This window comes from Dermacentor andersoni, chromosome 4, assembly GCF_023375885.2.
Source record: "Dermacentor andersoni chromosome 4, qqDerAnde1_hic_scaffold, whole genome shotgun sequence".
NCBI lineage: Eukaryota > Metazoa > Arthropoda > Arachnida > Ixodida > Ixodidae > Dermacentor > Dermacentor andersoni.
This window is the reverse complement of record NC_092817.1, coordinates 30,962,765-30,982,685: the sequence shown is the minus strand read 5'-3', so window position 1 is coordinate 30,982,685 and position 19,921 is coordinate 30,962,765. Positions and strand designations below refer to the sequence as shown.

The window sequence follows — 19,921 nt, the reverse complement described above, 5'->3', positions numbered from 1 at the left end:
CAGGAATGACGTCAAGTACAGGAAGCGCAGCAGCGTCTTGCTCGCGGTCTCGATGCCCTGCTCCAAGTCCAGGCTGTCCCGACCAGGGCTGCCTGGCGGCGCTGGACTCGGGCACGCCGCGTCGTACCCGCTGCCAGCCATTGCCGTCACGCTCAGGCTGGCTGCATCTGGCGAGTGAGGCGGCGCCATGGCACGCCGGCATTTATAGGTTAAGTTTACCGCACTATTCGGGCCGGTGCTCTATAAAACAAACGGACCTGTCAGTTAGGAGCATTTGCTTACTGTTTCGCACAGTGATGAGGCATTGACGTGCTGGCACAACGCCAGAAACGCCTGAACCGCTTGCCCATTACTACACATTTTCTCGGCACGTTGAGAATGCTACCGTATTACCAGCCTGACGAGGCCCCGGTCAAGGGCTGTGACTAATCTAGAGAACAGCGACTACTCGTGGCTGCGACCGGATTCAAAGGCCTCGTCGATGTATAGTGGCTTCCTGAAGCTTACAGCAACCAGCGTTCTCTGTTTTGGGAGATCATTCGAATAGGTATTTGAGACGATTTGTGAGCCACGGCACCTTGTAGCACATAGAAGCTGTAGGCACTCTCTTACAAGTGGAGCTTACCGAATTTTCGTTCACCATAGCTGGTACTTGTGCTCGCGTGCATCTGGCTAGAGCTGGAAAAAAACGTGTCGCGAGTCCTGCAAATGGGTAATGGAATACATTGCTGGAAACATTCATTGGTTTAAATTATTGCTCTTCTTAAATTTATCAGAATTTGAAAGAGTAAGTGTGACATGGATTTGAGAAATAGAACATACCATACGCTATAGTCAGAATGGAGGGAAAAGTTTAGAGATAATCACTAGTAATTAAAATGGTGTAATCATATTGCGCCTCTCTTACTGCACAGTGGATTCAAATACACTGTACACTACCTTCTGCTTCTGTCACCACGAACAGGTTCGTCAACTCTGCGCAATGAAACCACTACAGAGCGGTAACGATTCTGCCTAAAAAACGATCGTGCACAGCTGCCACATATACTGATCTACAGTTAGACAGTTTCCTTACATAAGATTACAAAGCGAGCAGTGGTACTGCATGCATGATAGCATTACTCCAACCATGAGTAGAGAAGCAGCAGCGTGGCTGTTAATAAGCGCAATGCATTGACCGGTTGCCGCGCGAAAACAGCGAGTCGATGGTCATTAATTCCTGATGCTCACTTGGTGAAAACGCAAGCTCACTATTCAATCCTCAAGTTTGTGTGTTTGTTTTTCGTAGCAACCACATACTGCTTGCTCGTCTTACATGTGTAAACGACGCAGCCTACTTAGCAGGTCAATTTCAGTGCCACCTGGAACAACTGTATCGTTCCAACTATGTCGAGGGCACTATGCAGACCTTATTATTGTTCTTACGATTGCTGAGCGGCGTCTCAAAATTTAGCAAAAATAAATTACGTATTCGTGTAACAACACAACGCAGCACGAGTCAACCAATGCTGTAAAATTTACCAAAACGGACAGAACTTACTTGGGTGATTGCTTCATATACCATGGCGCGTACCCACTACGGGGTATGGCCAAGAAGCCGGCTGTTTAACGGAGGAGATAAAACATAAAACAGAAAGTAAAAGGCACGGTAACGTGTAAATTGTACGAAAAATAAATGTTAGACTTTAGGGTGACTTTTTCTTTTCCTAAGAGAAGAGGCGCTTTACAGAAGTGTGGTAAATTTGCAGGTGATTTGTGGTTTAATTATCAGTTCTGTCAAATATCAATATAAATTACCCAGGTGTTATCTATGGGTCACAAAGTAATTTGCAGATGGTCATGCATACGTTTCTGCGGCTAAAACCTAACGTAGACGCTCCGAAGAAGAGGACATTTTGATAATTTACAGAAATTCATACTTTCGGAAGGGAATTGAAATACTGTCGTCCTTGGCTTGAAACAGACCACGGATCAATAAGAAAATATAAGAATTAATAAGAATACGGCAGCCCAGTTTTGTGAGAAAGATTTCCAGTTTATGTGCGGGACACAGTTTATTGACCCAAGAAAAAAAAATCATTTGGTTAAAGCGCGCTATTGCAATTGTCACTCTTGAATAAACTCGAAACAAGGGACATTTCCTAAACCTAGCCGCATTGATATAAGTCAAATTCAGAATAAAGACATCACTGGTCTTTCAAGAAATGCACGCGCAAGTGTGTCGGCCATTTTATAAGGCCCATATAAGGTGAAGGAGGAAGGAGAAAAAGAAGAAACGAACCGCGGGGACTTCCAACCCATATCAACCACACCAGACGTAAATTCAAAGGGACTAATGGCTATAACATATTGAAGACGGCATTGTCCGAGTATGACGTGAATGCTGTGCACACTGACAGGGAATCGGTCACCCGCCCCGGTGGCTTAGCGGCTATGCATGGCGTTGTGCTGCTAAGCACGTGCTTCCGGGATCAGATCTCGGCCGTGGTAGCTGCATTTCAATGAGGCGAAATGCGAAAACGCCCGTGTCCCGTGCATTGGGGGCATGTCAAAGAACCCCTGGCGGTCAAAATTAATCCGGAGTCCCCCAATACGGTGTGCCTCATAATCAAAATGTGGTTCTGGCAAGTATTACCCCAGAATTCATTCATTCATTACAGGAATCAGCCTCTGATGCAGCTGTCGAAGAAATTGTTGAAAGTGTTCGAAGAGCTAAAATAATCGCTAATAATTCTACCCGAAATACGGGTTTAAAACCCGGCAGTATGCTCATTAAATCAATGATGAATGAAACCAAGATTAGGACTCGAAGAAAAATGGCCACACCCTCTTTTTCTTCACGCACTGATGCCCTTCTGGTGAAATTGCTGTAGATATCATAGAGTTTCTCACTATATTACCTAGAGAGACATCTAGCGCTGCTGTGCTATGGTATGCATGGGAATGCCGGTACATCGTGACTTCGGATTGGCATCGTTCTCGGAGAGCCAGGCAAGCACTGTTCCGTCTGTCACAATGATTCATTTTCTACTAAAACTGCACGTAAAAAGCTGTTTTAGCTTTATTATTACACAAAAACATGTTTTGTTTAACTATGAGAACTTGCTATTGCATGTACAGTTATATGATACGTAAAAAGTATCAGCGGGCCGCTAAGGTTGGAGGACAGACGACAAGATTCGCGCTCGCTTTGAAACAGTTTGTCGTCTGTCCTTTCTTCACTTCGTCATGCATTGTATGTGAGTAAAGATGCAATTTGCGTGAATGGAAACATTTTATCAAGATATTACTTTAAGGGCTCGTTATTTGTGTAGCCATATCCACGTTTTAGACGGAGCCTCTCACAACACCAGCCTCGCAGACACATATACCATCATTCCCATGACGGCACAGCGACCCTTAAGACTTAACTCCCATAGACGGTGGCGCCAGATTTCCCTCTAGGCGTTATAGTGAGAAACTCTATGGTAGATATAGATCCTAACGATACACTGGCACGAACCCACTCTGAAGTATTGGCCAAAATACGGCTATGTCAAAGTAAAGTACAAAGTAACATAACAAAATTTTATAATAGGTGAGTCAGAATCGAACTATAGAGATTGGAGAGCCTGCATGATTTACCATAAAGATAGGACACTTACTGCTGTGGCTGGCAAGGGAATCTTCTTCATTTCACAATTTCATCACGTACCAGCTGTTTGTATAAGAGCGTTATCGATAGTTCTACTTCATAAGTATTGCTAGCTAAACCACTATGTATAGATAGTACTAAGCTTGAAAACAGTTTCAAGTGCAACTACCTGGCAGTGTAACGTACCTTGGAAACAGCAGAAACAATGAGACTTGACGGTATAAAAAAAAAGCTCTGTTGTGCAATTCTGTCCCAAATTCAGTTTTTCTCGCTGCTCTTATGAAAGTTCATCTCAGTAAGTCTGTTTGCTAGACAAATCCTTAATATTTAGCGCAGAAAGCGTCAGTGAGAAGTGAAAGTGAAAGAAATTCACGACGCCTCATAATGACAGTATTATTTTTTCTCTCCAAACACAAAACGTTTACTTTTAAACTCCAATGTTCAAATTGTTAACTCCCTTGTTATTATTATTATGTTTTTATGCACCTAATTTAACCACCCGATTCATGTCCAATCCCCCGCTGTGGGTATGTGCGACGGCCACTCAGAACAACAACAACAACAACAACAACATAACTCCAGGGTGGCCAGTCCCCCCTGTAGGCACGAATAATTTTTGTGTTGAGGAAACAACAACAATAACAACAGCTTTATTTTGGCCACGTAAACTGCACAATTCTTGGCCAATCTCTCAAACGAGGTATCGCTATTGTGGTTGGGACCTAGAATATAAGCAATGATCGAGGAGCACCTTTTGACTTTGAAGAGTCGACAGATGTCAATAATCCGGATTCTTCGATGAAAGAAACCTCACTTGACGGAAGGCTCATTCCATGACGCCCGTTGGTAAGAAACAGACAACTTTATTAAACATTTCAGCAGAAAGCGCAACGTTCGTAACAGTTTACGGACACCTTTATACAAAAACAGTCCACGCCACCACTGTACAGAAAGTTGGGAATGGGAAACATTAATTTTGCATCCAGCAAAGTTTATTTGTGGGATATTTGCGTAGAAAACCAGGCGCAAAGAGCATGACCGTTTTTCGGCGTGAGGTTGGGCTTGTATAGACGCTTCACTTCTCCTAAAGATGCAACGAACGGCTTGCTGTTTTTTTTTTTTTAGTACTTTAGGCGAGTAGGTGACATGGCCCTAAGGTGTTAACTCAGCATACGTCATGTTTCTACGATGGCAGGGCAGGGCATATGTGCAAACTATAAAAAAATGAAGGCACGTTCGATCTAACTCTATCTAAAAAAATGCCGTGCGAGAACCTACAGGAAGCATTGACAAAATGTTTTTTTCTTTTTTTTGAGATAGAATGCAACACGAACGACAATTATGGTTCCACATTCCGCATTTGAGCAGCAAGTTAACCAAGCTTTAATTCTCACTGGCTTTAGCTTATACCATGAATTGGTGGCCATTTGAAACCAGCCACCACAAAATATTTATTGGCATTCTTAATATACCATTGTATTTCAGATTAAGCAATGTTGAGGCATAGTTTGCATGCAGGGTGCAAGAGAAATTACTCATAGCCTCATGCAACTTTCCTACATGCATTTCTCTTTAAAACAAACTTGCGCTCACTATGTCGTCTTTCTTTAATGACGAGGTAATTTAAGAAAGGTAGGACACATTCTCAGGCACGTTCGTGGTATCCCGTGACATTCGCGAAATATGAGACAACGCAGTTACACAATAAAAGTGATTCGATGAAATGTGACGTTAGTCTTCTTTCGTGAAGATCAATTGGGGTGAAAGACACGGGGAACACATGGTGGGTCTTGGAAGGTTCCGAGGTTCTGAAATAAGAAAAAAAAGATAAGTTATTTCAGAAGCACCTATAGTGCGTGCGATTTAAAAAGACATTTGCATCGCGCCTAATGCTGTTTCAAGTGGGTCATATAAACTGAATAGAAACACATAGCTTAAGGCGCAATGGCGATGTCTACGAAAGAGAAAGCTGGCATCCAACAGGCTCTTTCAAAAAAAGTTCCGGCAGAACCCATCTCAGCATAACTGTCGATGTTCATGAGATTGGTATTCCAGCAGCGTAGAGGAAGACCACGTTGCCGAAGCGCGTCATGTATGCGCCGCGTACTGCAGCTGGGCCCCTCTATCGCGCTTCCCTCTGCACACGCTGCGCCATCTGGTGTCGCGCCGGCAAAGATCCTCTCCTTTTGTGTCGCCTCCGAGATTGTATAGGGTTATCGCGCCAGTGCGTACTAATGCTGAGAGTTATTCTCTCGCCGCCCGTGGGCATTCGTGGCGCAGCGCTCAAACATCGGTCTGCTGTGCTTCAGCACCACGTAAACAGGGGTTTGATTCCGCCACACGAGGGAGGAATTTTAAAGGATTTTTCTCCGAATTGAAGCGGCGGTGTAAAACGGCTAGACAGATGGGCACAAAGTTTTTAAAGTTGAGCTAAGAATTCTAATCGTATTTAAAAAAGTTTCCACCCTGCGAAATTCCCGCGGAATTTCAATTATTTATGGAGAATTTTATTTCACCTATGGCGAAACTCACCGGTGGTGACACAAGCCAGATACCACCGAAGCTATTGCGGCTTCTTTAAGTCACCCATGACGAAGTCGGGATGAGTTGGAAACATTGTGTTTACTAACATGGTTGGCGCTCATCTAAGTGCCTTAACTCCAAGAGCTTCCCAACGTGACTGAGTTCACTTGAATTACCTTCGACAGTCTAGAAACTGCACAGCATATCTCCGCACGAGAGACAGCCTTGACGTCTACAGAAGGCATTTATCAACGACAGCCCTAACTCAAGTTGTGTGACCATTAACAATATTACTTGTTTGCTATCACTTGTTTAATGTCGCACTAACTAGCCCAAATGAACGTGTTAACCACTGCTGGTATTGCATAGTGTCGAGTCGAGATTAGTTTGTCAGATATTCCGCAATATGAACACTTCTTGGCGTAATTAGTGTGCTATAACGGAGCCAGAGCTCTCCTGGAACGCATTGGCTTTAATTTTTAAACATTTCTAACTCTTGAATCGACCGTCAATGCATCATCAATGCTGTTAGATCTCAGTTCTTCTGCAGTTGCGCTTGCAATCGCTGTTGAGCTAGTTCGAAGGCTCTTGCACAAATACGTACTATGCGTTTTAGACAGCAATATCGTGTTCTGATTCCTAATTCGCTCGCATGGGCGGTCACTGGCAAGTGGCAGTCATGAAAAAGAAAGTGGAAGATTCTCGTTTGTTTCCCTTTTTATTTTTAGATCTCATCGCAAGGAATCCCTGCTTAAGAGGCTTCCTATCGTTTTCAGGAACCATGCGAATAAAGCACCAAGTAAGAGATAGAAAAAAAGAGGAAAGTCTGGAGGTATACACAAAATTTCTAAGGCACCTGTGAAAGCCAGAAAACGCAACTAAGACATAGGTCAAGGCACACGACAATTCAAATTAGCGCTGTAACGTTGCTGTGTCAACAAGCCCGAGGGTGAATTCCTTTTCTACGTTTTCTTGAAGTAGCACAATGCCAATGCGCGGGAAGTCGACCTGGACCAGTCTATCAACTCATTGCAAACACTAGAGTTGCGTTATAAGATTTGAGCGGAGTTAAATTCTCATTTAGACATTATGAGGTTGAATCGTGACTAAATGTTTTTTATATAATCCAGAAATTTCTCAAAGCAATATGCGTGCGTTTTTTTAAGTCAGGTTAAGACACTGAGTTATAAAACAAATCCCTCCTGGTAGCTCGTGCAATCAAATAATGTACCAGCTTTATTGATTCCTTCAGCTTGTGCTTTAATTCCTCCTTCCGTATTACTTTGTAGCATAACCATTTAGAAAAAGAAACCCCCTACAAAGCCACCTGTTAGCTGAATACCCTTATTTTTTCAACCACATACTTCCACGCTCATTTCCGAGTGAGACGTCATAGGCATTTATTTGTAATTTACTAACAAAACGAAGTTGCAGGGTTCAGTTGTAAACAACGGGGTGCCTATTCTTGCGTTTTTTGGATGTTTTCTAGCCCGAATACCGACATACGGGTAAAACGTCATCTCACCAAGAAAAGTTGCATTATAAATTGTGTAGTGGAATATGCGATCGAGAACTTCAAGAAAACATGCATAAGCATCTAGAAGATGAGAGGCTCAAAAAAACGTTCACGCACCAATACTAATGTGGGACAGCCCAGTTGTAGTAGATATGCGGAGAGGGAAGCACGCAGCCCACCTGTTAAGCATTCAAGGCGTAGATGGCGAGATGGTGGCTCCCATGCGCCTGAGGGCCAGAAATGCGTTCACCATTTTCTGGAAGAGAAAGAGATAAACAAAGAGTTTGTAGTTTAACGGGAAGTGGCCACTTTACCCTTTAGGAGGGGGAAGTTGGAAGGAAAGATAAAGTGTGGGAGATAGTACACAGTTCAGGCGTGCTGGAAACGTGCACAAACCGAACTGATCAATACAGCTCCATACACAGTCAGTCAGTCTAATCGAGTTCAGGAACGGCGGCATCGCTCTTCTGGCTTTCTACTGCTGTGAAGCGTGAGACTCGTATGGTCTGAAAATACTGCTCTTAGAGAAAGTCCTTCCATCGAGTTGACTGAAGGCATTGCGAAGGACGAAGCTTCCATATTCAGAGGAAGGCGCAAGAAATTTAGGCAACCCGGCTTGACGAGAGGAACTACTAAACGTTTAGCCCATTCGCTGTATATCATGATGAAGATAAGAAAATAAGATGTGGCGTCAGTCTTAGTCAATGTATTTGTGCTCAAATTGGCGATGTTGTTGTTATCTTTAAATCTGACTAAGCTGGGGCCTCACTGCCGACTTTCTGTTTGAAGAGCGCCTCACCTATCCCTGCTTTAATCCACGATTTCGATGTTGGCAGTAACTGTTTTCTGTGGCAGAGGAAAAAAATCGAAAAACATGCATTCATTTACAGTACATTTGTACGTTCCTTTCAACACGCGTATATCGCCGCGAGAGTAAACATCGAACTATTTCCTCGGTCGATAGCAAAGGAGGGTAGGTTAAAGTTCTATCCGCGCCATATAGACTATTGCTTTACCTGCGCCTATTATTCGCTCTCGTAAACATATGTAAATACACATTTTTGTGCATAGTATGATCTCCTAAGCCAGACATTAGCACCAGCTGTAAATTAGAGCATGCATGGGTCGCCCTTCTAATGCGTGCCTTCCGAAGCTATCTTCATCGTTTTTTGTTTCTTTATTAATATGAAATGAAAAGACATGGTGGCACCATTGTTGGCGCCGGCTACTGCTTTTCGCGGGCAAGCAAAACAGAAGCACAAGAAAGCGATAAGCACTGGCAACAGTGAAATAGCACTAACATGTGCAAAGCTTTACCCACAGAAGAAAGTTAAAGGGCACTGAGAGAGATGCACAGTTCCATAAACGAGTGAAAGCGCACAGAAGAGTCTGAAAACACGCGCATACGGTGATTTCATAACTACGCAAAAAGTCACATAACACGTAACAGACATAGACACATAACAGCGCCAGACATGAGCTACACACATACAGCATACTACACAACCACTGGTATTAAACGAAAATGTAATAATCGGGCGAACCTCGACACATCTAGTAAGAACCTAATAGAATTGTTCTTGTTTTTTTTTTTTTTTTTTGAGAAAAGCTTTAAAAATCCGCAAGTGTTTTTTTTTTTTTTTTCTGTAGCTGTATCGCTGGCCACGGTGCAAGTATTTTTTTCGGGGTGAGATGTCTGCGGTCTCACAACATTAAATCCTTCTGCAGTCTTCGCCTCGAGGTATCGTGCCAATGGCACTCGAGAAAAAGGTGTCGTACGTCTTCGCCGGCGTTACCACAATGGCACTGCGGGCTAGAAACGCGTCGAGTCCTGTATAAAAAGTGACGCGTAAATGCTGTGTCAAACCGCATACAGTTCAATAAAGTCAGAAAGTTTCTATTGTCGCTAAAATTTGGCTAGATGGACAATTTATTCTTAGGATCTATAAAGAATAACTCGGAGCACTCTGATTTCTGATCAAACCAGGTGTTTGCGTTGAGTCGACAGGATATCTTTCTGAGCAACAGGCTGATTTCGATCCCTATGGGTAAGAGGGGAATTTATTGTATTTTCATTTTCGTGCGCCTGCTTTGCAGCACTGTCCACTGGAATGTTTCCAGGAATATTGCAGTGTCCTGGAATACATTGACATGCTGTAACGTAATTTCTTGCACTGGCTTTTGTGTGTTCCTTGATGGTTCCCCATACAAAATGTATATTCAACGCATTTTGGTCTACGCTATGTATTGACTTGAGGGCGGCTTGCGAATCGTTGCAAATAACCCATTCCTGTGCGATCTCTACTGACGCTGCAAAGCGCAAGGCAGAAAGGATTGCAAGTAGTTCGGTCACTGCAGAACATGTCACTCGAGATAATCTACACTTCGAGCTTAAGAGAAAGCTTTAGCCCGAATGTTCCTATCTAAATACATGTAAAATGAGAATTCGTTTTTCTCGGCAACCACTGCACCAAATTTGACCAGGTTTGTTGCATTTAAAAAGAAAACTTAAAATCTAGTGATTGTTCATCTCAAATTTTAGATTTGCGTTGTCAATTTTTTATTAAAATTTGGCACAAATCGCAAATTTTCAGAAAATCAGACTATTAGCTTTACAACTCTGTAACTCCGCAATACAAAGTGATATCACAATTCTGTGAGCTGCATATAATACATCTAAAGTGTACGAAATTTGTATGAATCTGAAAAAAAAATTTTATATGGAAATACAGCTTTTGCCGAACCCTTGTACATAACGTAACAAATTTACATGAGATATAACTTGACATATCGGATTTGTCCGCTTTGAATGATCTAATCGATGTCGTTTAAAGAACAACGATATCTGTTCTTGATGCAGAACTATTAATTTGTAAATTTCGTGCTTTTATATTTTCCAAACTTTTGAATTACTGAAAGTTCTTTTACCAAAATTCAGGCCCTAAATCGAAATTCCGCTTCCAACAGTCACTATAATTAAACTTTCTCTCTCAAATGCAACAAACTTCATTAAAATTGGTTCAGGGGTTATCTCAGAAAAGCTTTTCCGCGTTTTACGTGTATTTGAATAGGCCGCGTCGGAGTTGGGCCAGAGCTAAAGCTTCCTCTTAAGGTCCCATATGATGAATGCAGATACAGACAAATTATTTTGCCACGATCCGTCCGTATGCACATGAACATTCTTTGGATATAAGGAGTAAATTTGGAATAGTGCAAGTTGTTGCGCAGCTACGATGAGTATTCTCTCTTGTATATGATACCTTCAGCTGAAGATTCTATCTTGGGCGTTGAGAGCATGCAAGGGGCATAACCGAAATCCTTTCTGCAAATTTCAAACCTCCGCAATAAGGTTTTATGATCCTGAAAAACCTTATGGATTTCAGTTTTGATTCTTTCCTGAAGAAACTTCGCAAGTACACTTGTAACGGCGCGTACAGCATCCTAACACAACATGAATATTTTGTTAAGATGCGCGTGGTTACAAGTGTCAACTGTTCGCATAACTGGAAAGGCGGACGACGAGCGTCAGCGATAAGAAGAGGACTCAAGGTTGAGTGTGGGACAACAAGACATGGTCTTGTCCTCTTGTAAATTAACGCTGCAGTCTCTCCTCCGAAGTTCACGATAGACCATGGAGAATGGACGTCCAGCAAGCTATTTTACAGCTTTACTAGTGCATTGTGAACTTGTAGTAGTGATGGAGCTGATCCCCCCATGGTTGTTCCAGCTAGACGGTGAAGCAAGTTTACAATAGAATTTACTTGCTTTGCAAGCGTACCAATGTGCGAGACCTATGACAATTGGCCATCGAGATTAATATCAATGAGGTTGTGCTGCTTCACAGACATCAGTGTTCTTTTTTAACTAGGCTAAAAAATTCTTCAGCTGCCGCATCGTAAAAGGCAGTACAGCTGTCTCATAGTAAGAAAGTCGCACGCCCCTTCCTTTTAAGAAGTTGTCAATTACATTGATGCCTTCCTATAACGTCGATTGCAGCTGACCTACACATGAACCAGAAAGACTTCTCTTAAGATTAAGCTAACATTTATCCCTCTTATCAGGTAAGAGATCGGTACACCGTTAAAATCCCTAAAATATTATGATGGTACATTCGTAATTTACTATATCTCTAGCTTTTACGCTAGGCTACTAAATAAAAGGCCTAATTAAAGAAACAATGAATCACTACGCTTGTGCAGCAATCCGTAGTCAAGAGTGTGAACAGCTCAACACGAAAAACCTCCGGAAGAATAATTCAGCGGAGCACTGCGCACTGCACTGCCGTTGAGGACACTGTGGTATTAACCGGCGAATGATAATGTACGGGAAGAACAACTTTGAGATTCTTGTTTCTGTTGCACAACGAAGTGCTTCGGACTTCCAAAATTCTTTGTTACACAGGTCATTTCGTTTTAAAGATTGAGAATCATTCTGCTCGCCATAGAGCAAGCCTGAACATGCTCAACAAGAAAAAAAAAACTCTATTTAACAAGAAGCAAAGAAAGGCAGTGAAAAAAAAATGCTATTTCTCGTGCACTTTCACATGGCTGGAGTGTGTGCTTGCAGCCGACCTTATTGCACCGAGCTTCACGGCCGGGGAGAAACGCGGGAGCAACGTCACGTACATCGGCAGATCGTCGAATTCAGCTATCATCTTCTCTTGCCGTCATTTTTTTTTTCTTTGCAGGATCTTCATCACTGCTGCCTTCGTTGATATTCGTGCCCTTTCCGGCCCAGATGGCTTTGAAGACGTAGTCGGTAGTCAGCTACGACAAAATCGTGACGTCGTCATCAACTGCGACGTATTCGTCAGCCGCCGCACCCTCTGCTGTGTTACAAGCCACGTATGAGTTGGATGATTCCTGAAGCAGTGCGACAGGACTGCAACCCTCGTTAACATCGGCCCTCTCGTCTAGTGCATCGCTAGCGCACTAGTGCGGAGGGCAGAGTGGCACCGCTACATAAGTGGCGTTCGTTACAAAGCAACAAATCAGCCGCCGGGTGCCAAATTCTGTCGCTGTACAGACATATTCATCGTCAAGGCGTTCATTGTAGAGGTGTTCGGCTGTTTTCTTTATTTCAGACTCTGTTGTAACGACGCAACATGCACTACGGTGCTTCTAAGTCACTTCGGATGGTAATTTCAATATTGCGGAAGTGCTCCCCCTCCGGCCCCCATTTTGCACTTCTCTTCACGTTTGACGGCATACATAGGCAAACAGATACCTCAAACGATAGGTTATTCGGTCATTTTCAAGCTACGACATCAAAATGTCATGCTCGCAGCCACCTTAAATCAATGAAAACGTCGCGTTAGTATTGCAACAATACGCGGATGTGGGAAATGAATCATTTATATATTCTGACGTCGCTTAACATACAACTGCCACCGATATCTTGGACCACGCAAAAAGAATTAAACTAAATGTTTAAGTGAGTGTAGTTATTCACCACCAATACAACGTTATAACAGAGAGAAGCCTCCGTGCAAAATTTTACGTTTGAAACACGAGTGGAAGCGTCACGAAGATCTCGCAAGAAGAACGCTGAAAAACTGAAAGAGAAAAGCCACCATTACCGCTCGCCGAAAGTGGTGCACGACATCACGCGCGCGGCTCCTCGGCATGGCCTCTGAGATTGGCCTCCGCTCGCGCAGCGTTGAAAAATCTCGGAGGCGACGTTCTGGCTCATATCCGCTTACCACCAAGTACACGCGTCGTCTGCTTAGGTGGCGTTCAGAGGGTGACAATAAGAATGTTATACAATTACCAGCCGTGCAACCTTGCAGACGTTGCATCAGTCATATACACTGCGCATTTATAATCAATTTAGCCAAAGCGAAATATCGTTACAGTTGGGCTCTAATGCGTAAACACACACCGTTTAATGAAAGATCACATGTAGTTATTTATGTACATCAAAGTACGATTTAGCAAGGCGCATACGCGTTAGCAGAACATCTGCTCTTTCAATTTGCAATCGAGGATGCTGAACTCGTACCTGCCACCTCCTCCTGATGACGAAACGTTTCAGCTTCTTCTTGTCCAGCTGTGTGTCATCTCTCTTCTTATCTTTCTGTTTGAATAAAAACAAGAAAGTGTGTATAAGAAAATTATATAGAGTGCACTACAAGATTAGGAAGAGCTTCAGTGACTGAGGACAACTTTTATACACTTTGCGTTACTGGCACTTAATGCAGCCTCATAAGTATCAATACATTAAAAAGAACTGTTTTTTGAGTTCCCTACTATATATAGGCATAGAACTTGCCTGTTCAGCTCTTTTTAATTGTATGCCGCCTCACCTCACCAAAGTTTCGATATAAAGTACCGACTGCAAGCTCTTTCTGCACAAGGAGGGCGTAGTTCTTGCGTATCTTATACGTTTCTTCGCAGCATTTACGTAGCCTAAGTTCTAGGTGTGCCAAAAAACAAGACTGAAGCCTGAAATTGCACATGTCTTGCGGTTTCACGTCGTTTCAAACATGCTTCAGCATGGTAAAGTGCTTATTGTTGTAACGATTAGATGCGTGAAAATCACTTTTTTTCCATTCTAAGTTAAAAATATGAAGAATGCATGATGCAGTGAATCATATTAAGATATTTCTCACTTAATATTTCCAAATTCGTTCAGTACACGTCAGCTTTTTACACCGCAACAAAGAACTGTACCTGATGCGTGCAGCATAACCCCGCTTTGTTCACAACGAGACACTGGGCTACTGCCACAATATCGAGCCTTTCTTTATAATACGTCCTTAACTGCGTCGCTGCATTGGCAGTAAGTTACGCTATAGCAATCAGGTCTCCAAATTCACCGGTACGTATTAAGATTATCTTTTCAAAATGGGTATCATTCTATTGACATCGTCAAAACTGTGAGTTTCAGTGACAATTAGTGTGTTAAAACATGATGTCTCTCTAGATGTGTTAATACGACCAAATAAATCTTCGGTTGCAAGTAGGGGACCAGGCGGGCACATCTCATTCTCAGATGAATCGAATGAAGTCACTTCTCGAGGTATAGCTTTCGTTGCCCAAGAAACACGCCAGGAGCAAGAAAATATCTTACAAGCAGAGTTTGCAGGTTCTTTAACCGGATATTTTAGAAGAACAGTACATTAATCATATCATTAACAAGTGACACACACACACATAAACACAGGAGAGATCAGAAATAGTAAATTACAAAGGGAATCGGTGACACAGGAATAATGGGCTCAATATATCTATTTTTTACACCACTTGCCGCGTTTGCAACGAACACAAAACATGAGCTTTTCAGATTTTTCTTATACGTGCACATATTCTCTAGAAAGTACAAATTTTACAGTCACCAGAACCTGTTATAAACAGGCACTTCCATACTGTTGCCCTTGAAAGTTACCCCAACAAACAATAAGCTAAGGGAGTACTCATTATTATATGCAGTGAGAGATAAAGCTTCGCAGTCAGAATAACCATTCGTTCAATCATTCGTTCCAAACGCGGTTCGGGGAGGGATGCCTGGAAAATACGAGCTACACGGTCTGGGTGCAGGTTGACGGGCCGCAGGTCTCTGGATGGGGGGACCAACGACAACGGGCGCAGAGTGAACCACGGGGTTTTTTGTGGCGGGGCATCATCGGTCAGGTGGTCGTGCATTTGGGGACGGCTGCCGCGGTGCCAAAGCACTGCGGCAAGTGACCAACCTGAAAGTCTGGCGCCTCAATTTCCTCTATAGGCAGAGGAGTTGTAACACCTACCCGAAGCCACGGATGGTTCAAGCCCTGGGAGGCTGTCATACGGTCTCTGCGAAAAGGAAAATGGGCAAAAGTCGTTGAGCAGGGAGCAAATCAGCGATATAATATGAATTAATAAATAATTATTCAACGACCGACCAGGTAATTGATTGATTGATTGATTGATTGATTGATTGATTGATTGATTGATTGATTGATTGATTGATTGATTGATTGATTGATTGATTGATTGATTGATTGATTGATTTAACGTCCAAACTAATTCACTGGTTGTGAAATAAGCCGCGGTGGAGGGCTCCGGAACGTTTTGACTGCCTGCAGTTTCTTAACGTGCACCTAAATCGTTGTGACCACCATCGAAATGCGGCCACAACGGTCGAGACTGGATCCCACGACATCGTGCTCAGCAGCAGAACTCTAAAGCCACTCAGCCACCAAGGCGGGTGAAAGAAATTGAAGTCTCGTCGCAAGATCAAGTAAACGTGGTGATCGATATGGCTAAAGTCGTGATGCGCATGTAGACATCAGGCAGAGATTCCGGGTGCGGCTATATATTACCCGCTTTTCATAAATACTAGTTGCCTTGTAACATTTCACTGACGATTCATTAACATTTACGTGAACCATCCGATAAAAGCTCAGACAGATCATCATTCTTTGGTGCCGATATGCCATCGCCATCTGTAAGGTCTTTGTCTGCACAAGAAAATATATCATTTAAAGATACTCACTCTTTGTCTTTTAGCAGAAGCTTGGCTATGAAGTCTTTTGCTTCTTCGGAGATCTGGTCAAAGCTCTCATCGTCAAAATCATACTCCGCTCTCGTCACGTTCGCCATAGTCTCAAGTTCACTGTTTCCCATGAAAGGTGAAAGTCCTGAGAGCCTGTAGGAAGGTCAGTGAATATGTTAAATGAAAAAAAAAAAGTTTTTTTTTGATAAAATATGGGAGAAAGAATGTCGAGTAGAGGAGAACTTTCCCTAATCCAGCGCCTACTCCAAGCTAACAAAACCGTGAACAGCTTTTTCAGCACCATCAAAATGAGGGCGCTATTATTATTCTGCTTACTGGTATCCTCTTACAATTCGTCTTGCTATTTGAGTCAGAGCAACACACTCCGAAGCAACCTCGATGTGTGTGTCTAATCGTTGGGAGAGAGCGAGAGCGAGAAATGGGGTTAGAAAGGCCAGGAGGTTTAATCATTGGAAAATACCCCACAAGGATTAAGGTGTCACGTCGAACATCGTTATTCAGTTGTTCCGCTCAGCCATCAAAGCTTTCGTTTGCGATAGCTCATCGTGAACCGTTTAAAGGAGAAGTTCCAAGCAGCGGATAGCCTTTTAGTGACACTAGAGTAATACGCACCGAGTTTGACGAAGTCTTTCTTTCTATTTTTTTTTTTTTTTTAGTTCCAGCATAGTTGTGAGATTGGTTATGCGCGCTAAATAATCTCTCAGCATTTTCAACAAAAGCTACTGGCTGGGGGTAATAAAATTTGATAGACCAGACGCCCTTTCAGCGACACTTCATTTCTCTGTTGCTTAAGCGGTAAGCATCGCTGGCACCGACAAGTTCAGTTTGAGGGTTCTAAGCTGGGCGAAATGGTTTGCGTTCAACGAGGTGCACAACGTAGACTACGGGACAATTGAAACGAACAGGACAGTTGCGCCCGCCCGTTTTACTCAACGCGTCGCCTGTGCCGTTCAACATGTTAAAGTTCGGTGTTTGGTGGTAATTTGGCGTGTCATGCTCCCGTGCACAAGTTTAGCTTTTCTTTAGAATAAAAACAGGAACAGCGCAACACAGGACGAGCGAGTAAACAGGACACAGCTTTTCTTTTGTGCGTAAATGCTTCCTCTTCGTAGCGTCCGCTACCAGCGCACGCAGTGTCTGGAAATCCTGCTGCTAGCTGCGCAACGTGATAAAAAGGCGTATAGCTTTAAGTGGAAACGGGGAAAAACGGGAGATGCAAATTCAAGATAATGAGCGAAACCCGAACGAGGTAAAGGCGGGAGCTAACGTTTTCTACAAGTGGACTTGTCTTTTTCAAGGTGACGAATGCTTTCCTCGGCACAGCATATATGGGTAGAGTTCTTCTAAAGGGGACTGGGGATACCCCTCGCTCGCTCACTCACTCACATGAGTGAGTGAGCTAGCTAGCGAGCGAGATAGGTAAAAAAACAATAAGCCAGTTCGTCTGCATGCACGTCTGAGCCAAACAGCGCTGGGCACTCACAGGACATAGCAGATGACGCCGACGCTCCACATGTCGGTCTGGTATCCGACCTTGTCGAAGTTGACCACCTCGGGAGCCACAAACTCCGGCGTGCCAAACAGCACCTGCAGCTTCTTGCCCGGCTCGTAGAAGCGCGCCAGGCCGAAGTCGATCAGCTTGATGCGATTGCCCGTGCGCGTGGTGCACAGCACGTTCTCCGGCTGCGCACGTGGAGGGGCGAGAGAGGGGGCCGAGTGTCAGCTGCGCCCAACTGGGCGTGGGCCAATTTCACCCATCGTGAACAGTAATTAGGCGTCCGTCCTGTACTTTGCGGCGGAGCTCAAGAAATGAGTCCGCCAACTTTATCACTCGCGACAAGCAACGCAAGGAAATCATGTTTCATTCTGACACAGCCACCAGATTACTGCACTCCATTAAGAACCATGAACTTGATCAAAGTGTTAAGATGGCGTAAGCAGAACATTGCACTAAAGTAAATCATCTCTTTCCATGCTGCTGTTGAAGGCACCTGACGACGTCAACTGGAGAGATATTCTGTAAGTGTCCACCTAGTGGACATGACCGTTTTGTCGGCTGCTGAAGTGCTGATTGGCTGAGCGCGCCTGCCTCCTTCTGACGCGTATCCCAACCCATCCAATCGGCACTTCAGCAGCAGACCAAATGGACATGTCTGCTAGCTGGCACTTAATGAATACCCCCCTTGGGCCAAGCGGAGTGCGTGTGTATGATGTCTTCCCAGTGCCTGTATAAATATTACGTGATGATTAACGCAGCACGCCAGGTGCTGTCATGCCTTACATCACCTATAACGCGAAGGTGAACACTATCGCATGCCATTTGTGCTACAAATCGATGCCAAGTTCAGAACAAAAGATAACCGCAGTGCCAAAACATTTTAGCTATTTTAAAACATAATTTCATCACTAATCGCCCAACTGCGCTCGCATTGGCTCATAAAGGTTGCTGCGGAAGCTGGTGATTTGTCGTAAATTGCATTGAGCGCAATAGTACCTAAACAGTGTTGAAGTGTTCATTCGATGCCAACAGTTCGTCATCTGTAAAGTTTCACAAAGCTACATGCTTCGAAATAAATGCAGCACGAAGAAACATGTGCTTCCGTTGAAGCCCAGAAGCCGCCTCGTTTAATTGGCGAAACACAGTTGCTTAAACAGCAAGTGGCGGCTCCTACAGGTATACATAGAAAGCAAATAAAGATATTCATGCCACCTAAGTTACGTCACATAATAAAGATTAAATAAATAATAAAGATAATAACAAATAATAAAAACATCGTATTGCTTGACAGTTGAACTCTGCCCCTGAGTGTGGTGATCTTCTAAGCAGCACACAGTGGTCAACAACCCAACAAACCAGCGTGACAGACTCATGCACGAAGTCGTGCAACAGCAGCTTCTTCTGTACCGGTCAGTCCCGTATACTAGTGCACCCTGTCTGGACCGGGAATAACAGACAAGTCCGTTTCCAGATATTTGTCATTAGAATGGGTGTAAACTACTAAGATAAGTTATTTAGTAGTCATTTCAGCAAAATTGTTGTTCTTTCGTGCTTCTGGGCTTCATTGCAACATAAGTCGAGAACCACGTTGCACCTCAAAACTAATATCCTGATGGCGGGTCACGTCCCCTTTTCTCTGCTTTCTTTTCGCCATATCCTATTTAGCTATGTCCTGTTTCGTATCGTCCTCTGTTGAGGTCAGAAGCAGACTACGTCGCGCAACCTATCAATTCGACGCTGTATCAGTGCCAAAGAAATTTTCAAACTTTACTCTTCACTGAGGATTGTGCAGAGCCCAAAGGGACAGGAAAATAGAATGGATATCCGGATTGTGCCACAGCCTTCCGTCTCCGTCCTTTCGGGCTGAGATGCTGAGAAGGAGGTCGCGGTTCGATTCCTGGCCGAGGAGGCCGCATTCAGATCGGGGCAGAGGGCAGAAATGCCGCTCGTCCTCTTAGGTGGACGCTCAAGAATCCCATGAGCTCGAATTTAATCACGAATCTTCCGCTACTCAGCATGTACCTCAGTTCTCAAGTGTTCCTTCGGGATCTTACATCTTGAAACAGTAAAAACGCACAAATACGAGTACGAAAAGGTGACCTTAAACACACCAATTATCGATCATTCTACCGCGCTGCATCTCCGCTTTTAAACACGTATGGTGCATCACATCTCCGAGCCAATCTCTCAAACTCTGCCAACGCCATTACTCCCGCCGCAGATCGTGATGCGCTTGCGCGTAATATAAAGTCGTGAT

At 43.6% G+C, this 19,921-nt stretch overlaps 1 protein-coding gene across 4 annotated transcripts in view; it reads right to left on the bottom strand.

Annotated features, from left to right (window-relative positions):
• Positions 1-4,477: 4,477 nt before the first annotated feature.
• Positions 4,478-19,921, bottom strand: part of LOC126536862 (myosin light chain kinase, smooth muscle-like) — a 163,626-nt gene continuing 148,182 nt past the window's right edge. For 2 of the 4 annotated variants that reach the window (XM_055073567.1, XM_050183884.3), the window contains exons 6-11: positions 17,650-17,849; positions 16,146-16,298; positions 15,364-15,463; positions 13,674-13,748; positions 7,853-7,929; positions 4,478-5,442 (exon numbers count right to left, since the gene is read on the bottom strand). In XM_055073567.1, coding sequence (XP_054929542.1) covers positions 7,864-7,929; positions 13,674-13,748; positions 15,364-15,463; positions 16,146-16,298; positions 17,650-17,849 — 594 coding nt within the window. In that variant the 3' untranslated portion in view covers positions 4,478-5,442; positions 7,853-7,863. Of the gene's footprint in view, positions 5,443-7,790; positions 7,930-13,673; positions 13,749-15,363; positions 15,464-16,145; positions 16,299-17,649; positions 17,850-19,921 lie in introns of all 4 variants that reach the window. The other 2 variants (XR_007600718.3, XM_050183885.3) reach the window with 2 other exon arrangements.